This window comes from Eptesicus fuscus, chromosome 15 (genome assembly GCF_027574615.1).
Source record: "Eptesicus fuscus isolate TK198812 chromosome 15, DD_ASM_mEF_20220401, whole genome shotgun sequence".
Lineage (NCBI taxonomy): Eukaryota > Metazoa > Chordata > Mammalia > Chiroptera > Vespertilionidae > Eptesicus > Eptesicus fuscus.
The window spans coordinates 32,753,392-32,771,142 of NC_072487.1; the positions used below are offsets into that span (position 1 = coordinate 32,753,392).

General features: G+C 42.6%; 1 protein-coding gene across 4 annotated transcripts in view; it reads right to left on the reverse strand.

Moving 5' to 3' along the window:
• Positions 1–1,956: 1,956 nt before the first annotated feature.
• The window catches only part of SMARCA2 (SWI/SNF related, matrix associated, actin dependent regulator of chromatin, subfamily a, member 2), a 182,252-nt gene continuing 166,457 nt past the window's right edge, over positions 1,957–17,751 (reverse strand). For all 4 annotated transcript variants that reach the window (XM_054727542.1, XM_054727540.1, XM_054727541.1 and 1 more), the window contains 5 exons: positions 12,669–12,774; positions 12,097–12,198; positions 9,106–9,238; positions 4,429–4,571; positions 1,957–2,869 (listed from right to left, as the gene is read on the reverse strand). In XM_054727542.1, the coding sequence (XP_054583517.1) occupies positions 2,834–2,869; positions 4,429–4,571; positions 9,106–9,238; positions 12,097–12,198; positions 12,669–12,774 (520 nt within the window). In that variant the 3' untranslated portion in view covers positions 1,957–2,833. The remainder of the gene's footprint in view (positions 2,870–4,428; positions 4,572–9,105; positions 9,239–12,096; positions 12,199–12,668; positions 12,775–17,751) is intronic.

Sequence of the window (17,751 nt, forward strand, 5' to 3'; positions counted from 1 at the left end):
GCTTACGTGAATATTTTTTGTATTTATCAAGCTTGGTGTTCACAAATATTACCTCGGTACCTCTGTCTGCTCCTCCCAGTATTCTTATCATGCCCCCCAGTGCCTGGCAGCCCTTTTTCATCTCCTTAGCTTTCAGTTTGGGAAGTTCCTATCGACGTTTATTCAAACTCACCGATTCTTTCTAGTAAGACTCCCAAAGGCATTCTTCATTTGTTAGGGCGTTTTTGATTTCTGTAATTTCCTTTGATTCTTTTGAGTTTCCATCTCTCTGCATTTATTACCCACCTGGTTCTTGCATGTGCCTTTTTTTTTTTTTTTAAGCAGAGTCCCTAGCATATTAATCAGTTGTTTCAAATTCCGTCTGATAATCCTGATGTCTGCCATAGCTGTGCCTGCTCCGTCTCTTCAAAACACATTGTCTTTTAGTTTGCCTTGTGATTTTTTTGTTGCAAGTGGGCCAGTGTACTAGGTAAAGAGGACTGCGATACGTTAGTGCGAGGCTTTATGTTTGGCTGTGTTCTCTGTTTACTGAAGCTTAAGTGTCAGAGGCTCAAGTTTCCTCTGCTGTCCTTGTTTCTGTGTCCTTTGTCTTTGTTTTCCCAGAGAATTAACAAATGTGACCTGAGATGCATGTTCTTTCCATTGTTATTACCTTGTTGCTGTACAGAAGCCTGCTGATGTGGTGGTGAGGGGAAGGGAGAAGCCGGGTAGGGGAGATGCTCTATAGCCTATGACTAGGTCTGTCTTGTAGTGAGCCTGTGACCCCGAGCTGTGACCTTGAACAAGTACTCAGCTGTTTTTTTCCCCCCTTATGAGAGACGGGAAGGTTAGAGAATACTGGAGATGGGTGTTTATTTCCCTTGTTCAGGTCAGTTAGGCTCTGGGAAAAATTTCCGTTGAGGACAAAAGATACTGGGCATATTTTTAAATGGCTACTTCCCCCCTCCTAAGACGCACCCCCTGGAGGTTTTCTCTCAAACTTGTCCACTCCGAGTCTCCAGCAGTTCATGATTGGAGTAGGTTTTCCTGGTCTTTTGCGTAGGTCAGTGATGGCGAACCTATGACACGCGTGTCAGCACTGACACGCGTAGCCATTTCTGATGACACGCAGCCGAGGATGAAACATTTGCTGCTCCTGAGGATGAAACATTTGCGACAAGAGTCTTGGAGTTAGTTATGCTCAGTTTCTTGGTGAAGTTTGACACACCAAGCTCAAAAGGTTGCCCATCACTGGTGTAGGCTGTGATTCTCTGCGTCTGCCTCTGTATGTCTTCAGTTTGGGGGGCAGCTGGTTTGCCCTATGACCTCAGTGCTTTGATCTAAGAACTGTTGATTTTCAGTCTGTTCAGCTTTCTTCTTGTTGTGTGAATGGGAGAGATGATTTCCAAGCTCCTCCCAGACACTGGCCATCTCAAGCGCTTTTCTCTGGGTGGTAAGATTTCTTTGTCCTTTGCTTGCTGCCCACATTTTCTACAATGCCCATATGCATTTATTTTATGACTAGAGGCCCGATGCACAAAATTCGTGCAAGAGTAGGCCTTCCTTCCCCTGGCTGCCAGCACCGGCTTCCTCCAGAAGGTCTTCTGGTCTAATTAGCATATTACGCTTTTATTATTATAGATGACAAAAAAACGTGTTCCTAGAAAATAATTTTTTAAATGAGTTTAACTGCTACTGACTTGGAGTGAACTAAAGGAAGATTTTCTGGCTAGTACACAATGTAAACCGCTGAGGAAGAGTGGGAGGGGGCGCTTAGTCCACGGCAGCACCCCCGCCACTGTGCAAGTTTAAGGTCACCCAAGCAATAGACTCCTCTCCCTTGTGATACACGTGGTTCATTGCAGCAGAATGGCTCTCCCCCCCCCCCGCCCCCCAAATGTTCTGTGGCAGGAGCCTGTCACTCAGGCACCAGGGTTTCAATGCTCTGGAACTCAAAAACAAGAAGCAACATTTGTTGAGCTAAGTTATCTGTTTATTAGGAAAGCACCACCGCCAAATTCTTGGAAATTACTGGAATTTTATTTGCCTCAGGCTTATGACTTGCAACCAAAGACATTGTGCAAAGAAAGCAAAGAGTAAGTACACTTTAGGGAGAAGGAGACGATACACATTGGTAACATAGGAGATCAGGGTGACAAAAAAAAGCCATCCAATGCACTATATAGACTGCAATATTCAATAGCATTTTCAACAGAACCTGTTTTTAAATCAAGAGCAAAAAAAAAGAAGCAATGTTTACAGTAGACATAAATCTTATACAATTCAAAAAGCAGTTTTATTTTTAGGTCATAGAGCATAAAATGGAAAAATGTCTATGCAGGTGAAGTCTAACTACTGTACATTAATCACCTATTAAAGTTGCTTATATGTACCACAGTGTAAAAAAAAAAAAAAGAAATACCGAACAAATAAAAATCTTGAAAATTGCCTGATGAAAAATAAAATAACCAGTGACTTTGAATGACTTCTCCTGGTTATCAGTGCTACAAAAATCTTCTCATCGGAGCAGGTGATAAAACCAGGCACAATCAAACCATTACCAAATTAGACCCACCCATAGAAATATACTATCCACCCACATATTTTCCATCAAAAGCTTTTATTTTGTTTGTTTTAATCTTTGAGGCCCGTTTGGTCACAATATGTTACAAATATTTGTGTGCGCGTTTTTTTACACCATGATAGCATATGTTTGTCTGGCACTATCCTAAAGCTAGTGTATAGGTGGTGGTGATGATATAGAAACAGCCCAGTGCCCATACCACAAATGAACTCACTGGGTAGAAGTGAGAGAGGGGAGGAAGGAATTCAGCTGGAACAAGGTCCGTGTCCATCACTCGTCATCAGTCCCGCTTGCTTCTGACTGTTCCTGAAGTCAAAGGTAAAATGGAATGAAGTTACATACAAGGAAAAGACGACATAACCCACCACAAGGCCACGCAGAAAACAAATGACGTGTCGGAAAGCTAACGCCTCTCCGTTCTACGGGAGGAGGATGACACCCACCCTCCGTGCCAGTCTTTCCCTCTCTCGCTTTGGCCTGAAAGGTTATGTTTAGCGCCATGTTTTAGAAAAGTCATGGGAGGAAAAAGTGCCGTGCATTTGCTGTCTACTCCCTGGTATATCTACTGAAGGAAGCACATTGTTTTAAATGTAATGGAAAATGAATGTTCCAGAAAGAGAGCAGTCAGGGTGGGAACCCGAGGTCCTCTGCAAAGTGCGTGAGGTGGAGGCCGCTCCCGAAGGCGAGCTCTGAGCAGTCCCTGCCCCTGGTCACCCACGGAGTCAAGCTATTTGCACCTGAATTCAGCCTCTGATATCTATTTATGTCACCTGAGCAAAACACATAACCTAAACAGGGATTTATGTAGCATCTATCCCACGGTGCTAACAGAAGCATTAACCCATTGCACGCCTTAAGCGTCTGTAGACCCAAGCAGCGGACCTTCCCCACACACCACGCGCATCTATAAAAAAAAATGTTTTCCCTAAGTGGCAGCCCTGACCAACTTTAAAATCATCTTTCGTGCCCTAGCCGGGTTGGCTCAGTGGATAGAGCGTCGGCCTGCGGACTCAAGGGCATGTGCCTTGGTTGCGGGCACGTCCCCGGTGGGGTGTGTGCAGGAGGCAGCTGATGGATGTTTCTGACTCTCTATCCCTCTCCCTTCCTCTCTGTAAAAAAGCAATTAAATATATATTTTTTTAAATCATCTTTCGTGAGAATTTTCAGGTGAAAATATTCAAGAACACCCGAATTGTAATATATTTATTTTTATAATATTAATTGCAAATTGATTTTTTTAATTAAATTCGAAATGTGTGCGGGGATGGTTTCCGTTTTGGACGTGTGGTAGTTGACTGGTTAAATACAGTTCCACACAGGCACGTAGGAAGGTACTTATTTTCAGGCTCCATAAATGCTGCCTGAATTTTTAAATTATTAACAATAACACTTCTAGATACTTAAAAATTCACCTGTTTTTTTTTTTTTTTTTTTTGGTACAGTGTTTTAAAAAGCAACTCAAACCCAGCACTCTGACATCCCTTTTTCTTATTCTTCCATCTAATCCTTATTCCATCTATACATAGCTACTGTCTAGGCACATGCTGAGGGTCAGGAGATAAAACATTAACTGGCCCTGGAGAAAACTCTATCTGTAAGTAAGCAGTGGGAAGATAAGAAAGGGGGGAAGGAAACTAGATTTAGTGTTTTTCATTTTTGAAGACTATTAAAAAAGCAATAAACAAAGACCCAAATTCCTTGTTGTATAAGCAGGCAGCTCCGTGCACATCCATCAGAAATGAAATCTCACCCAATCTTGACGTTTTCATTTCTAGGTAATAAAGAGAGGAGGTTGGGAAGGACAAGGAAGCCTGAGCGGGAACCCGGAGCGGAGAGGGCTGCGGCCCCGGCCCGGCCCCACTTACGTTTTCCTCCTGCTCTTCGTCGCTGTCGAAGTCGCTCACCACAGGTTTGGCTTTCCCTCGATTTGGCCTTTTCTTGCCTTTTCCCTTGTCCCGACCTTTCTCGTCTTTTTTATTGAGCTTGATTTTCACCTTAACAGACTTGGCTACAGTGGAAACAAAACAGACAGCAGTGAGGAGTCACAGGGAACTCATTTGCACAGGAAGATGACAGACCAAAGGTGCAGGAGTGTCCAGATCACTCGTGGTTTATTCCTGGTTTCTGCCGTCCTGTCTGGTTCGCACCCCTTCCACAGGCCACAGGAGGGACCGAGGACCCCTTCTACTTTGTGGAGGGGGTGGTGTAGACATAGAACTTTGACATTTAAGAAAGAAAATCCAACTATTTGAATTTCCTTTTGACAGCATAGAAAGGTTCAAAATGGAAAGTAAAAACAAAACACTCAAGCAAATGAACATGAAAGCTTCCTTCCCCCATCTCTCTACCTACTGTTCTCGTTCTGGTGATTATTGCCAGAAAAAGAATTACACATCCATCCCTACACATATAGCCACCCCTGTGTGTGTACACACATGCCCTTTATACCCTTACCCCAAAGGGGTTGTTGTATGCTCATATCCACACGATGCTTTCTTCTCACAGCTGTGGGACATTTCTATGTACCAACCTGGAAAATGTCCACCTTATGTGTACACTGTGATTTTTTTAACCAGTCCCCTAGGGATGGGTGCTAAGGTTCCCAGCTTTTTGCCTCTAGAAACGAAGTGCCATAAAGCCCGTGGCTGGCATACCTTGGCGGAATTTGGGGGCGGTCTGGTGCACATATTCCTATGGCAAGCTTCTAACCGTGGTCTGCTAAATTAGCCCGCAGGGACGCGGCCCTCATTTCCCCTCTCACAGGGCTATTCGGAGGACAGAAACAAAAGCACTTAGAGGTGAGGTGTTCAACGGCTATAGCATAAATACAGGTGTGTATCCCCAAGTATAAAGAAAATCTGTTCCACAGAACACCGCTTTTAGGACTTGATGATGAAGTCACTGAGAATGTGGGTCTCTCACTCAAGCCAGTTTTGCTAGAATATCATGTTTGGTGGGTCTCAAGAAGAAGAAGACACGGGGGAGTAAGTTTAACCAAGGAGGAGAAGGACCTATACACTGAACATAACACACTGCAGAAGGCACTAATACAGGGAGGCATAGTTCATGCTCTTTAAATGGAAAGAATTAACAATGTTAAAATGTCCATACTACACAAAGCAAGCAATCTACAGATTCAGTGCAATCCCTATCAAAATTCCAGTGGCATTTTTTACAGAAATAAAACAAATAATCCTAAAATATTTATGGAAACACAAAAGACCATGAATAGCCAAAGAGCAATCTTAAGAAAGAAGGACAAAGTTGGAGGTACTACATTTCCTAATTTCAAACTATATGACAAAGTTATTGTAATCAAAACAGTGACACAGAAATTAATGGAACAGAATAGAGAGCCCAGAAATAAACCTCCCATATATGGTCAATTAATTTATGACAAAGGAGGAAAGAATGTACAGTGGGGAAAGGACAGTTCTTCAATAAATGGTGTTGGGGAAAGTGGACAGCCACATACATAGGAGTGAAACTAGATTAATCAGAAAACTCCTAGAAGAAAACACAGGCAGTAAGTTCTTTGACATCTATCTTGGAGATGACCTTAAGATTTGACATTAAAAGGAAAGGCTGTGAATGCAAAAATAAACAGGTGGGATTACATCAAGTTAAAACTCTTACTGCACAGCAAAGGAAACCTCAACAAAATGAAAAGTTAACCTATGAAATGTGACAACATATTTGTCATTCATATATCTGATAAGGCTATATAAAGAACTCATACAACTCAATAACAACAAAAAACTAACAATCTGACATCACCATCACTAATAATCAGGGAAATACAAATCAAAACCACTGTGAGATATTATCTCACACCTGTTAGAATGGCTACCATCAAAATTTCAAGAAGTAAGAAGTGCTGGTGAGGATGTGGAGACAGGAAACCTTGTGCACGACTGGTGGGAGTGTAAATTGGTGCAGCCACTGGAAAACAGAATGGAGGATCCTCTCAAAAATAGGGGTGCATATGATCCAGCAATTCCACTTTTGGGTCCTTATCAGAAGAAAGCAAAACACTAACTCAAAGATATATGCACCCCCATGTTCACTGAAATATTATTTATAATATCTATATTTTATTCCTATATCTTGGCTATGTCTATACATATATATATATATATAGATATATCTATCTATATCTATATTATATAGAGACAGACATAGATATATCTGTGTGTGTGTATATATATATATATATAGATCTATATATCTAGATATAGACAGACAGATAGATATATATATATATATGTATATCTATATCTATATAGATCTATATGTATATAGATCTATATCTATAGATAGACATAGATATATCTGTGTATATATATATAGATCTATATCTATATATATATCTATATCTATAGATATAGACAGACATAGATATATCTACATATATCTATATCTATATATCTATATCTATTATCTATCTATATATATATATAACAGAATACTGAGCCATAAAAAAAATGAAATCTTATCATTTGTGACAGCATGGATGGACCTTGAGGGTATTATGCTAAGTGAAGTGAGAGAAAGACAAATACCATATGATCTCACTTATATGTGAAATATATAACAAGCTCAGAGAACAGATTTGGAGGTTGCAAAGTGGCGAAATAGGTCTTAAGTGTCACGAGGCACAAAGTACCAGTTATAAAATAAGTTATGGGGTTAAGGTGCAGCAGGAGGAGGACAGCTAACAATACTGTCCTGCATATTTGAAAGTTGCTAAGAGGAAGTTTCAAAAGTTCTCATCACAAGGAAAACCAATTTTTGAACTATGTATCATGACGAAAGATAACTGGATTTATAGTGATCACTTCATCACAATCCATAAAAATATCGAGTCATTACGTTGTATACCTGAAACTAATACGATGTCCTAAGTCCATTACACCTCCACAGAAAACCGAAAATGTAAGAAGAGGAGGCACAAGAGAGTGTCGAAGCACAGGAGTCTCACCGGGGGCCCCCAGGAAGGCATGCAGGCTGCCCACACCGAACCTGTGACTGACAGATCTACATCATCAGTTGTTTTATTAAGCCACAGAGTTCGTGGGAACTTGTAATAACAGCAACAGCTAGTTAACACACCAAGCCTTGAGAGAGATAGAAGAAGTAAAACTGATAAATGGGCTGGGCGGGCAGTTCTTTGAAAACAGATGAGAAATCTAGCTCTACAGAAGGAAATACCTAGCTAAGATAATGTAGGTTTATTCATCAAATGCAGGGATATAAGCACTGGGTGAGAACCATATAAAATGGAAAATGGTTAAATAAATAAAAGGCAGTATCACTCGGAAGGCTGATATTGGATATGTGGAGACAGACGGGGCACTGGCGTCAAGGAAGTGAACTCCAGCTGTGTAGTAATATGGAAGCATCAGATGTTTGCAATGACTTATGGGTAAGAATGTTCAGGACAGCATTCTTTAGAGTAATATATTTTGGTACATTCATTAATGAATGGTAATATAAATTGCTGTAAAAAAAAAAAAAAAACACCACAACCACACTGATTGCTGTGGGAAAATGCCCCCAATAAATAGAAAAACCACGCTATAAAACAGTGTGCTCTACTTTTATGAACAAAATACTTAGGTGTAGAAAAAACTGGAAGGAAACTTCTCAAAACGTTAAATGTAAACTGGGTGATAAAATTATACAAATTTTCCTTTCTTAAAAAATACCTTCCAAGTTGTCTGTACTAAGTATGTAATTAGGAACAAATCTAATAAATTTTAAAGCGTATCTGTACTGTTTGACAGAGCAGATCATAAACTACTGGGATTTATTACTTTGAGAGGAGGTATGGGGTAAGAAAAAACTTTTATAGACTTTTGAAGTCAGATTTAACGTTGGAAGATGAGGGTTATCAACCAGGGTGGGACTCTGGATGGCCGCGAGCGAGCACTTCCCGTGGGTGCAGAAATAAAGAGGGCAACAAAACTGAGGGAGGCATCGAGACAAATATTCTCACGCAACGCTGTCAAAACACAAAATTAATGCCCAAAGTACATGATGAACAAAATATCAACATTTTCAATAAACACACCATCAGTACCTGGTCCCCGATGGATAAAATGGACCCCATTCCAACCATTATTTTCTCAAGCGGTGGTTCTGGGTGGTCTGGGCCAAGCGGCACCAGTGCCCCTGGGAACTCGCCAGAAACACTGACCCTCCGGCCCCAGTGCAGGCTACTGATCTGGGACTCGGGGTGGAGCCCAGCTGTCAAAACCACTGTGCTGAGGAACAGGTAGGAGGTCCTGACCACGATGTTGGCAGAAAATGCCTGTTACACTGGTTTGCACAACCTCCAGTGAGCATTTGCCACGTGCTGAGCTTGGGGGCACGCATTGCCTCATCTTCCAGAGGAGAACACTGAGCTTGAGCTGGGTTAAGTCGCTCGCTGTCTGAGGTAGCCCGGCAAGGACATGGCAGAACAAAGCCGGAACGCAGATCGGTCTGGCTCTAACGTCTGATTTTTTAGCGCCTGTGCCAACGCTGATGCCCGAGCTTACCTTCCGACTCCGACTCCTCTTCATCTTCCTCCTCCTCCTCTTCATTGCTGTCGTCCTCGCTCTCCTCCTCTTTGGCAATTTTCTGCCGTGCGCTCTTAAACACCGACTGTAAGACGATGGAGTCTTCGTAGATCTAAAGGGTCGAAGCGGCATCTGTTAGAAACGACAAGCTGAGGGCCCAAGACTCGCAGTCGCAGCGGGCGCTTCCTCCTCGTGAAGCACGCCGGCTTCGTTTCACAGGGTTTTACTGGGAACATCAGTGCCAGCTTTATTGCCTACAGGCTAATCAAACAGGAAAAAGCCCGAGTCTAAAACAAACACACACGTTCTTATGGGAAAAAGTCCATATGCAGTAGGAATAATTTTAGTGTGTATGTGTCTGTGTGTTTCTGTGTCTGTGTGTACAGGTGCGCACCTGGGAGAGAAGGGTGGACTTCTGTAACAAATCCTCTCATCTTTGACAATAAAAGTAGTTTAAAAAACTTTTCTTATTTGAATTGGTCTATCCAATAGTGTGGCAAAGCAACCTTCTTTAAAATGCAATTCCCCTAACAAAATGGAAGCTATTCTTTCTTCCTGAGCTTATCAGTACCAGCCAATACTATTCCAATCAATACTTTATTTTTCGTGTACCTACATACCTGAGCATAGCCCTGTAGTTGCTGAGAGATATGAAGTTCTGAAATGTTCCTTGTTTTTTTTCTCCAAAAAATTTAAAATAGAAGTACCACTCATAGGTATACAGCCGAAAGAACTGGAAACAAGGACTTGGAGAGATATTTGTACACCCATGTTCATTACAGCACCGTTACTCACAATAGCCAAGCGGTACAAATAAACCAAATGTCCACTAAGAATAGATAAAATGAGGAATATACACATAATGGGATATTATTCAGCTTTCAAAAGGAAGAAAATCCTGCCACATGCTACAACATAGATGAACCCTAGGACATTACAGTAAGTAAAATAACAAGCCAATTACAAATACTCAATGATTCCACCTATGAGGTATCTTAAAATAGTCAGTCATAGAAATAAAGTAGAACGGTGGTTTCCGGGGGGAGGGGGAAGTGGGGAGTTGTTTAATGGGGACAAGAGAGTTTCTGTTTTATGAGAGTGAGGAAGATCTGTTGCATGACAATGAGAATATACTGAACACTACTGACCTACACACTTAAAAATGGTTAAAATGATAAAATTAAGCCAAAAATAAAAAAGGAAAAAATGACCGCTGCTCTCTAGGGCTGTATTCCTTTACTGTAAAGATGAGCCGCGCACCCGGCCACTCGTGGTGAGCCCCCAATAATACAGTCCAACAGGACACAGGCCTGGGGGGTCAGCACTGGGATGAGGCCATGGTAGGACTAGCTAGACATCACAGATGAGCTAGATCTTAAAGGCGAGGAGGGTTCCATTGGGGGTGAGAAAGGAGAGCAAGCGAGAAAGGCCAGGCGAGAGGGAAAAAGACGCACCTGGGGTTGAACCTCTGTCAACTTTCGGGTCATGATACTGGACTGTGTCACACAGCGTGTCATACCTTGTGATGATGAAGGGGTACACAGGCTCCCTGCAGTATTTCCTACAGCTGCATGCACATCCGGGGAAGCAGGTGTTTAAGGGACTAGTCTGACTAGACCATAAGTTGTTTAGTTAGTGCCTCACTTCATAGGAAATGAGGCTGAAGAGCTAGGGTAGGGCACAACTTCAGAAAACAGCCTATGGAGATGAAATTTATTCGAGAATTCAACAGTACCCAGGGAACCACAGAGCTTGGTGGGCAGTAGAAGGACAGGATAAGAGGGTGGTCCCGGAAAGATCAACTCACACGCAGGGTGGGCTGGAAGGGAAGCCAGGCTCGGGCCATGGCAGGGGTGAGACAGTGAGTGTGGCAGCCAGGGGGGCTGTGGGGCTGGAAAGGGACAGGGGACTTGGCACAGTGTTGCCACGTATTATAAAGGACCCCAAAACCTATCCGGAGACTATCAATGGTCACTCACAAAAAGACTTCCTTGTTGGCTCGTGTATTTACCCTCTGTGTCCTGGTTTTCATCTCAGCTGTCTTTGAAAAGTGTCTTGAACACACAAGGTTTGCTTTCAAGACCTGTTTTGGTCCAAACAGTACTCCTGTTTACTGCTACTAACCCAGACGCGGACAGCCTGTTCAAGGCACAGCCTGAGGATTCCCGTGTTCTCCACGTTAGTGACTGGAACTGACATGAAGGTCAAGAAGCCAGACCCAGAAAGTGGCCTAAGGAATTCAGTGGTGGCTCACAGTGCACTGGCCGGCAGACACACTGGCCTCTCTTCATGGGTATGAGGAGCATTAGGCCAGAAAAGCACATAGGAAAACGGGGGCTCCCACAAAAGGTGAGTGGAATTGAAGTGGAATTAAAGTGAAAGTGTCCTCCCCTAGTTATCTTTCATAAATTCACTGTCCCTTCTATATTGTTAAGCTTGCTCACTGTGGATGGGGAAGTAAAGAGAATTGCAATTGGCCTGAAGAAAAGGAAATTCTGGTAAGCAATTTTGGCAATATGTGTGAGTGTGTGTGTGTGTGTGTGTGTGTGTGTGTGAGAGCAAGCGTGCACATTTTTGGTTTTAAATCATAGTAATTTCAACTCCCGGTGCGAGGTTACAATCAGAAAAAAGGAATCAAATGCACAATCTATAGAAGCCCAGGCTGACCTCCTGCTGCAAGCATTACATGCAGTGACCGACTTGAATTCCTCCTCCAACGAGGAGCGAAGCCTGTGAGGGAAGTGGGAGCAGGAGCTGGTGCAGCTACGGTACAGAAGAGCTGGCACGGGTCTGAAAATGCCAAAGCCTCCATTGACTTATGCAGGTAGCATGGAATTCAGGCTTTTGCTTTTTCATTTTCCTTCTGCCAGGGGAGTAGCCACGGTGCAAATGTAGAAAATGCCATGTTTTACTTAAAGGGACACAGGGAGTTTAAGGTGAGAGTGTTTCGGGCGTTACACACACACACACCTGGGACCCCTCCAGGTTGAAGGTCTGAGCGTTGTGGCAGAGCAGCATGACGTCTTTCTCCAGGTCGCCCAGGCTCCGGTACTTGTGATTACGAATCCTTTCCTGATGGGAATTTGGGATAAAATTGAGGAAAAGAGGAAGGAGAGAAAAATACAACAGTTACTACTTGCTTCCCAAAACCCAATTTCCCCTTTGTCTTCTCAGCATTTAGCCCTGCCTGGGGTGCGGGACAGCACAATCCAGGGGTGCGGTCCAGAGAGCCCGCCCTCCCACGCACGTGCCTTCTTACGAGGGGGAAGGAGGAGCATAGGGTGGGAAACACAAAGAGCAATGGGTCTGCAGAGTCTGAAACGTCAATAAAATGCGATATAATAAAACGGAGCTCTCAGCAAGGTGTTTAAATAACAGACATGCAAAGGCACAAGGACATCCCAGCCCTTCCGGCAACCGGCCCTGGGTGGGTGTCAGTGGCGATCAGACAAGATGCCACCACCCACATCCTATCATCATTTCAATGAATTTACTTCTTTATTTAAAAAAAAAAAAGTTTGTAAAAAAAAAAAATTATCTACCTTTATTTTTTTGAAATCCACCGGCTTCCTAATTAATTCATAGTATTCTGGTAATTCTTTCCTCGAAGGTAACTGAATGAAGACTTCACTGAGCTGTCGCCCTGAACTGTAGGGTGGGGGAAACAAACAGACACGTAACAGAGCATGCACTCCTGAGGAAAGGTTCTGTTATTTCATTTCAGAAAGTGCCAGAAAAGCACACCGGCATCCCATGCATATAGACGTGGGCCTCCTTATGCCAAGGAAAACCCCCCCAACTCTACCGGAGACCAACGCCTCTTCCGCGAACTTCAAAATCACACGGAAGTACCATTAGGTCCCCACTTCTGCCGCGCACCCGACACGAGAAGTCCGCTGTGGATTTCCTCCAGAGCAATTCTCTTTTCATTTGGATAGGAAAATTTAAAATGCCCCTTTCAACCAACATTCGTTTTTCAAGTGAATAATAATTGAGACGATAAAACACACACACACACACACACACACACACACACACACCAGACTTTATTCCCATATTCCTTTGTCTTCAAATTCATTTTATATTTAGAAAATAGGTTTGAATATACTCTGGAATGGCAAATGAAATGCTTTTCTGTATGTGTATCTAGGGACGTCTACCTTCTCGGTCCTGTTCCTTTTAGAGTACTTTACACACTTGATTGTTATTTGCCAGAGGAACCCCTTCATCTCGCCTAACTGCACTTCGGTGTGTATGGAGCAATTTGGGCAGAAAAGGACAACCCTGTTAGCAAGTGTGGATGCCAACGCGGCTGGAATGAGTGCTGTGCCCTCCCCCAAATGCACGGTAGCTTTATTTGAAAGCAGATTAGCAACAAATGCTTAGCATTTTGTAATTTTGAGAAAAAGGCTATAAAGTGATATATAAGCTTTTTACGTCATTGAATATTAGACACAGACATGGTTAAGAAAACAAAATATACATAATTTAGATTCACAAGCCTAATATCTGACGTGGCTTATCTAGATCAGTAACAGCTGGTGGGATATGGTATAGCCATTTTTCACAATAGCCTCGCTTTTCTTGCAATGCCATCTCTCTTTCCTTTGTGAAGCCAGAAATATCAAAAAATAACCGAAAATCAATGCCATGTCAATTTCAGAGGCGATTTTAGCAATGTGCCAGAATGCTAAAAGCAGCAGTAAAGAATGAGTGACAATGTGCTGTTTTAATCCATAGTCCCAGTTGTATAATTAAAAAATAATCATAATGACAGTTATCATAAAAAAGGCATGCGCAGTAACTCAAACGGTTGCCTAGCAACCAGTGGGGGAAAATGCTGAAGTGCAAAGGGGCCTGCATAAATTAACCGAAAATCTTCTGTCAAAGGGATGGGCGAGTTTTTGTTTTACTAGGTCACTGTTTTATTTTTTAATGCATATATGGGCTTCATGAATACTAAAATCAGGAGCAAACAAAGAGGTTTAAGAAGACTATAGTGGAATAGGGAATTGGATTTTTAGATTCTTGTGGTAAGAATATCAAGGTATTCTCTCACACACAGACTCACAGCCACTCCTACGCACCCCCTCCCCACCTTCCCGGGTTGAGAAATGCATTTGTACCTCCACAAGGTACACCGCACAGTATGAGACAAAACCCATTTTATTTACTATCGCCGTCAACATACGGCCACAATTTCTGGTCTGTTCTTTTTCTACCATTCTGAGATTTTATATACAGAAACATTTTACCTATTTGAAAAGGAATATTTGAAAGGCGATTTATAGATGCTATAGAATTTTTCTATTTCTATCAGCGACTTCTTTATTATTAGCATTCTCTGTCACCTAGCAACAATACAAAAGTCAGACCTCTTTGCAAGCTTGGATTGAACACCTGACCCCCATGACATCTTCAGTGTCATTTCCTACATTGCCAACAGATGGTGTCATGTTTCTGTTGACACACTAGGAGCACATCTTGGCTTTGTCCACCTGTGATGGGCACCCTCTTCACTTCAGCTGTGCCACTGAGTGCTTGGCACCACGGGTGCGAGAAAGCGCTAACAGGGCCAAAATGGCTCAGTGGTCTTGGTCTGATGTCTCACAGAAATTCTGGACCCTATGAGGAGACAAGTTCAGAGTTACATGTGCTCCTGAGAGGGAACTGAATGTTCTGAGACTTGGGGCCAACAGTGTAAAATGAGACAAATTTATTCTGTTTCAAAACATTCCTAGCCCACTTCCTTTTCCCCCTTCCTGAGAACGGAGGACCCGGGCTGTCGAAGGAAGTCTTCCTGTGGCTGTCTGGCTTTCTCGGCTCTTCCTCTGTGAACCCGGCTTGCACTGTTGACCTGACTCTCCTGGTCAGGATATAGCCTCTCCCCTGTGTACCCACAAGTACCATGGCCACACACACACACACACACACACACACACACACACACACTACTTTATGACTAATTCCAAGTCTCCAGAACTGACCCATCTCTCACTCCGTGGCTGGAAGGGTCTCTATCATTTCCCCTCTTCAAATACCTCATTATCCATCCAGAATCGAGAAGCCCTTCCCTACAAAAATGAAAGAAATTCTCCCCAGTATTAACTAACTCTCGGTGCCTCACGGCTCAGAACTTAATTTCTCCACGTGTGTTCCTCCGCCTCCTCCACACAGGGTGGGAGCGTTTTCCTTGCAGTCAGACCCTGCCCTGCCCTATCCGAGGCCGTGGGTCTGACGGGCAGCGCAGGAGGAAATGCCAGGCGGTCCCGGAGCACATAACCTACAGGACGCACCGAGTCGCTGTGACCACTCGCTAAGGAATCGCTGCAGTTAACGTATTTTTTCCCTCAAGTAAAGGGGGAAAAAAATAAGAAAGAAGTGGAAGTGCAGCTGCCTGATAGTTTTGAATTCTTGGCATTTCTTTATCAACTTAAGCTGAGCAAAGGCTTTTTCAATATACCTTTTCAAGTGCTTTTTTCCACCCCCCAGTGCTGGAAAGTTATGTATTTTTTTTTAAAGTACAGAACAATGGACTAATTGTATAGTGGTTTGCAGAAGGTGCTCCTTTTCAGTTGAAACGCTTACCCTACCTACCCCCAAGGTATTTTCCATTATGTCATTTTACACAATTTGAGGCCTAAGTATAAATTGCTTCCCATCACAAAAGTGATACCCACTCCCCTCCTCCAAAAAAGGATTCCACTGATGGCCTGTAATTTCAGATCTACTTTACACAGTGATCTATCACAAAATAAGAAACGTGACCCTGATAAGACATAAGGTGGGGGGGAGGGGGCAAAGCGTAACCTGAAATAAAAATTTAAAGGAACCCACTGCACTTAACAGAATTTCCTGGTGCTGGTGGGCAAGCACAGCTTCTCTCCACAGAGGCCAGGGCCACAGGGCCACAGGGCCACGGTGTCATGCTGTGAGATGCTAAAGCCCGACATGCCCCTGGTCTCATGTTGGTTTGAAACCCTGCCTGTATAACTTACACACACACACACACACACACACACTCTCTCTCTCTCTCTCTCTCTCTCTCTCTCTCTCTCTGCATGTATAGCTTTCTCCTCCCCCGCCCCTTCTCGATTTACTCTGCTATGCCTCATCTGGGAACCAATATTTCTCCCATTACCTCCACAAACCCAATAGCAATAGTTTCATGTCTATATTACTGTGATTCTAAAATGACTGTACACCTTATAAACATTACATCTGCATCGACTTTACTTCTGATTATAGTTTAGGTGTAGTTGGAAGAGAGCAGAAGACCGAAATGCCACCTGGGAAACTGACTCTTTTAAAATATTATGGCTTTCCAACAAGCCCAAACCAAGAAAATATGATATTGGGTGAGTTTTTCTCTCTCTTTTTTTTTTTTTTTTTGCTGCTTTATGGTTTTTCTTTTTATCTGCCCAAGCTAATCTATTGACAAGCATTTCCAATAGCTACTTGTGAAAAAGAGATTTTAACTAAAGTTGAGATAGGTTTTATTTAATGAATGTAAAAACGTGGCTACCTTGCCTAAGAAAATGATGTCATGGTTTAGAAGACCACTTGGAGTTGGAAGAATTTTACAGAAAAGTTATTACAGTCCTAAAGGAATCCAACCCAGGAAATCATGAGGGAACAACTATAAAACTGGGTCAACATTGGAGGCTAGTAGGTGAAAGCAAGCTGCCGCTTTTCGGAGTCAGATTCCTGGGAGATTTATTTAATACATGTCACTTACACATGCACTCAGATCAGAGCAGCACCCCACTTAACCAGAAAGACCCTTGACATCCTAGCCAGCCCCAAATTAGGTACCACCTGCACCTGCACTCCGTATTCACTGCTGCTCTCTCTCCTCTGAATCTTACTGGGTGCTGACGGATGGTAATTCCTGACAAGCTTGGAAATCTGACCTCCAAGACTCTTGAAGCATATATGAGATAAACAGCAACCAGAATGGAGGGGGCAGACTTGCTTCTGGTAGTGGAACTGGTGGGTGTAAAAATGACCAAGCATTATGTTAAGGACTGTAGGTATACGATGTGCCTGAGTTGTCAACAGAAATAAGGCTGCATCCGGTCAGTGCAAGATAAAGCCTGATGTAAGGAGACCACAGGGGCGCGGTCAGCTCAAGGAGGAAAGCACCGAGGCTGTATCAAGAGCCTTCAATACAATCACGCTGGGAAGCATGGTTTTGCTTTTGGTAATCCACTCTCAGCTACAAATGTAGATGCATATATATCTTATGGATAGATATTTTACATGTGTCTATGCACACACATAATTATATACATGTATGTGTATATATAATTTTATATGTAGAGTCCATAATTATGTATTTTAAAATTATGTGCCTTAAAGAATACTTGTTATGACAACGTTCACTGAAAAAAAAACCCCACAAAAAACACCCACATAGGATATCACATTTTAAATGCAGAACAACTTCAACGAGGTTTTTAAAAAGGCATTAACTATATGCCAGAGCATAAATAAACAAATAATGTAGTCTTACTTAAGAAAAAAATAAAGACTTACAACCTATTGTAATTTGGAACCATATTATCATCCATAAATAAAGTAGGTCTCAAACACTTATTGGGTTACCTTCTTTGAAAACATGCT